The sequence below is a fragment of the Crocuta crocuta genome, unplaced genomic scaffold (genome assembly GCF_008692635.1).
Source record: "Crocuta crocuta isolate KB4526 unplaced genomic scaffold, BGI_CrCroc_1.0 scaffold179, whole genome shotgun sequence".
Lineage (NCBI taxonomy): Eukaryota > Metazoa > Chordata > Mammalia > Carnivora > Hyaenidae > Crocuta > Crocuta crocuta.
The window spans coordinates 3,520,115-3,524,902 of record NW_027551568.1 but is presented as its reverse complement, the minus strand read 5'-3'; the positions used below and the strand labels follow the sequence as shown (position 1 = coordinate 3,524,902).

The 4,788-nt window shown below is 66.8% G+C and overlaps 1 protein-coding gene across 1 annotated transcript in view; it reads left to right on the top strand.

The window, feature by feature from the left end:
- SORCS2 (sortilin related VPS10 domain containing receptor 2) overlaps positions 1-4,788 on the top strand; it is a 404,846-nt gene that overhangs the window by 346,442 nt on the left and 53,616 nt on the right. Inside the window, exons 6-7 of the mRNA XM_077750377.1 lie at positions 398-462; positions 3,356-3,474. Of these exons, the coding sequence (XP_077606503.1) occupies positions 398-462; positions 3,356-3,474 (184 nt within the window). The remainder of the gene's footprint in view (positions 1-397; positions 463-3,355; positions 3,475-4,788) is intronic.

The window sequence follows — 4,788 nt, the reverse complement described above, 5'->3', positions numbered from 1 at the left end:
CCCAGGGGTGAACCCCGCCTCTGCAGTTAGAGCTGCGCACCCCTGGGTGGCGGTGGGGGTCGTTTTGCTCTTCCGAGCTTTGGTTTCCTGATTTGCAAAACGAGGGTGATGTTGCCACGGCCTGCCCGGCCTCCTGAGGGTGTTTGATCATCAGAACAACAACCAAGATACAAGGAATGTGAAATCTTTGGTAAAAGAGAGTCTTCTATTAAAAGAACTTTGAAAAGAAGGATGCCAAGCGCACCCTGGGTTGTGGCTCCCTCCCCAGGAGCAGGGGGGGGACCGTGCCCTCAGAGCCATGGGCCACAGGGCTACTGGGGTTCAGGGCTGGACGTGGGCACCGAGAGGGCGTGGGGCCTCCCTTCTCGGCGCCAACCCCCCTCCCGCTCTCTTCCAGGGCTGTGTCTGGGGTGGACGCTGACCCTGACCTGGTGCACATAGAAGCGCAGGACCTCGGAGGAGGTAAGTGGGGAGGGGTGCCTGCCCCGGGCGTGACACCCCAGCTCCGGGCCACTGGTGTGCCCTGGTTGGGTTCCTCGGCCGGCCGTGCTCCGCCGACCTCGCCGTGGGAGGACGTGACGTGCCTTCAGGTGCAGGTGCAGCCGGGTGTGGACGGGAGGCACGGAGCTCCGCTCCAGTGGAAACGTCTATGAAGAGGGGGGTTGGTTCAGGCCCCTGAGCGCTGAGTGTTTCGTGCTCACTCTGCACCCCACCTCTGGCACTGCTGCGTGCTGGGGGGGGTGGGGCAAGGCCTCCGACGGCTCCCCCCGCTTCAGCAGGGCAGGGGCCCAACCACCCCAGCCCAGCCGGCATCATGCCAGAGGGCGCCCAGGGGCCTGGCATGCTCTGGGAACCGTCCGCTGTGCTCCTGAGGGAGGAGCACTGGCCGTAGAACTAGAGAAGATTCTAGAACCATGGGGTATTCTGGAACATCAGAGTCCAGAGGACATTTATTCAACAAGCCCTTGTTGAGTCCCCTGTGGGCCAGGCCCAGTGTTGACCCTGCTGGGGACGCAGAGGTGAACAAGACACAGTCCTGCCCTTTGCCTGGTTGGGGACAGTGCAGATACCATCCACGTTGTACAAGCCACGGGGCCGGGTGCAGCCAGGAGGGGAGGGGGCGCCACCGCGTGCCTGTCGCTGCTCTGGCCGCAAGCGCTGGGCCCTTGAGCCTCCTCCTGCCCGACCTCTCTCAGTGGAGACCTCACAGGTTGACATTTACACCCCGTGGGTGACAAGGGCCGGCGGGGGCGGGGTCAGAGTCAGAGCCAGGCCACGGAGAGTCCCCGCTGAGAACAGCGCTGGGTCAGCTCCCAGCCCGCCACGTGCCGGCTGCATGACCCTCTCCCCGCCCCTCCGTGTCCTCATCTGTGAAATGGGTCGGTGCGAACGTGGTGCTCGGTGCAGGGACGTCCCAGGTGCGCTTGGTGGGTGTGGATGGAAGCGGCTGCTGAGTCCCTTCAGCTTCTCCGAAGCCTTGGCTCCTTCCGGGACCCGCTGTCCTGCGGGGAGGTGAGGCTTCGCCAGAACGAAGCTCAGGGGGTCCCGGCTTGCCCGGGGCCACAGGCCAGTGTAGACCCCCCCCGTGCCACACACCTGAGCAGTGTCCCCTCCGCTGAGGGCCATGTGTGTCCCCTGGTGCCCGACATGGAGCACCCACACCCCAGCCTCGGAGCCCCGCTAGGGTCCAGTCCAGCCGAGCTCGGTGGCCTTCCCGGTCCCTCCCCTGGGCGCCACCCACCCTGCCCGAGTGGGGGTCACCCTCCAGGCTCACCTTGCCCGTCCCTCCTCACCCCTGCTGGGAGCGCTCGTCCCCACGTCTCTCTCCATCTCTGGCTTCTCATGTCCTCGGACCACCCTCCCTGTCAGCCGCCTTCTCGGGGCCTGGCCGCCAGCACAGCTCTGCACCCTCCCCCAGGCCTGGAGCTCTGTGGGGACGGGGTGGGGCCGGATTGAGTCACTTCGTGTCCCCAGTACGTCTGCTGAGTGAGTGAGCACATGTTCAAATGCCAGTGGCCCTCAGCCGTTACAGGGCCACTGTGAGCGAGGGAGCGGGGGATGAGTGACTGAGGGGGTATGTGAGTGGGTGGGTGGGTGAGTGGGTGGGTGAGTGGGTGAGTGAGTGGGTGGGTGAATGAATGAGCAAGTGAATGAATGAGCGGGTGAGTGTGTGGGCCCGTGAGCGGGTGTGAGCTGGGTGTTGGCTCGAGTCGGGCACTGTGCGAGTGTTCCCGCCGCGTGCCCAGCAGGCGAGCCCGGGACAGGGAGTCCGGTGCTGCCTCAGGGAGTGACAGCCCTTGTCCGGCACCCGGGCGGGGGCGCAGGATGTGCCCCGGAGGCGCTGATGACCCGAGCGCGCTTGTGGGCTCCGCTCTGGCGCCCGGGATTAATCCCCGCCCCCCCCGCCAGCCGGGAAGAGGGGCCGCCTACGGGGTGTAGGCTCGGGCCTCCTCCCCGCGCGCCCTCGCTGGACCCCACACCCTGGGAAAGCAGGACGTGAAATAAGAACAGCGGCCACCCGGCCAAGTGCGCGTCCGACTTTGCCTGACCGTACACACCCGCCAAGGGAGGAGAGCGTTCGCCTGAAGTTAGGGGAGAAAGGACACCTGGGCCCCACCCACCCCCACCCCTGTCTAGGTAGGGGCGGCTCCAGGGGGCAGGAGGGGCCCGTGCCACGATGGGCGCTGTGGGTGCCCACCGCGGCCCTCGCCGCCCTCCTGTGGGTGAGTGCGCACGCGCAGCGCAGGCCACTGGGCAGGGGCTGCCGTCTGGTCACCTAGGTCCTCTCCTAGACCCAGGGTAGGACACCTGCCTGCTTACCTGGGGAGCCGCGGGCAGGGCGGGTGAGGTCCTGCGCTCGCGTCCCCGCCCGCACCCCCCGCTCCAGCCCGGGGTCAGCGGACATCCCCCGTGGGGGGCCAGCCCCGCGGTACTTCGAGCCCGGCGGCCATCGGGTCCCTGCCGTGAGGACTCTGTGTGCGGCGTGAAAGCGACCACCTAGATGAGCAGGAGTGGGTCGTCCCTTATGATAAGCTGCCCACAGGTGACCCTGCCTTAGATACGTCCCCTGACCTCCCTCTGCCTCAGTCTCCGCATCCGTAAAATGGGGCCACGACGGCACAGTCCCGAGGATGCAAAGAGCCCAGCGCTGCGGCTCGCCGGGCGTGTAGGCGGCAGGCGCGGCCCCAGGGCCTCGAGGCTCAGAGCCACAGGCCAAACCCGCAGCTGCGGAATCCGACGGAGCCGAACCCCCGGTCGGCAGCGTTGCCTCGCGCCGGAGGCTGTGTCTGACGCCTCCGTCAGCGACGGTCCGGGCCTTGTCCCCGCGCCGAGCGCTGGCTCTTGTCCCCCACAGGGTTTCGCTACGTGACCTGCCACGTCCACAACTGCTCGGATTCGGCGCCGGCGGCCTCGTTCCCAGGCCCCATTGACCACAGTTCTCTGACCGTGCAGGACGATTACATCTTCCTTAAGGTAAGGCCACTTCCGCCCCCCTGGGGACCCGCCGGCTGGTGTCGCAGTGTGAGCCCCGCTGGGGAGGGGGAGTCGCTCCGACAGGAGGCGAGAAAATGGCTGCTTTCCTTTCCGGGCTGCTTCATGCGCGGCTTCCCTCCCCCGCACTGGGCTGCTGGCACCCCTGCCCCCCAAGGACCCACAGAACCACAGCCGTGAGGCGGGGATGCTGCTCCCTGCCTCCCCCGCCTGCCCCTCAGGAACCTCCCGCAGTTTGCACCCCCCCCACCCCCGCCCAGGCCCGGTTTCTCCCTCTGGTTTCACTGACTCTGGATCCGATAGGGGCTGTGTGGTCACTGCCTTGGGCGCCAGGCACCAGCCGTGCTCAGCCCAGCAACCGGGACCCTGCGGCCCGTCCACGCGGTGCTCAGGTCACGGTCGGGACCACCCTTAAAAACCACGTGGTCTGACCACTCAGAAACTCCAGCAAATAACTGGTCATACGGCGTCTTGATTCCTTCTACTGATGAAGAGCTCACTCCTTCAAAACCAGCTGTCCGTCTCCTGGACAGCGTGGGTCTTTAGAACGTTCATCCTGGTGCGAAGTGTTGGCTTTGCCCTCCTGCCCCCTGGGACCCCGTGACACAAGTGCAGAGGCCCCTCCGCTCTCAGCCCCCTCTTTGTCCTGTCCCAGGGACGCCTCCTCGCCCCCGCTGCCCCGTCCACACAGGACACGGGCTCGCTGTGCACGAGCGTCCGGATGACGCTGATCTGGCAGGAGCGGGGCTCATCCCGGCCACACGGGAGGTGGGACAGGAAGGGCCCCCGCTCTCCGCAGCCGGGACAGGCGGCTCGTCCCTGCGGTTTGCTCCATCTGTGCCAGAGGGGCTGCGGCTGGGGCTTGGTCTCCATTCCTCACGGTCACGGCGGCCTGGACGGGCCTGTGACCTGTGACACAGTTGATGTGGGACAGGGCACGGCCAGCCCCCAGCGCCCGCTCATACCGCCAGGGCCCGCGGGCCTCCGTCAGCCTCCCGCCCTGTGCTGCTCTGGTCCCGAACTTTCCCAAAAGCTGCCCAGAAAAGCTGTCTTAACCCCACTCGGAGGTCGCCGGGACAGTGCTTCCGTGCCCCCCGCTTCCCCATCTTCTTGGTCCTCGGAGGCTCCTGCCCGGTGTCTAGGGGCCCCTCCCACCAGCACTCACACCCACAAGGTTTGTGACGAACCTGAAAATCCGCTTCCCACGTCCCCCCTCGAGTTGCTGAGCGGCTCTTGGTGCTGGTGCCTTTGCAGAGCACCAGTGCGGGAGGGGGGGGGGGGGGGAACCCAAGGGGC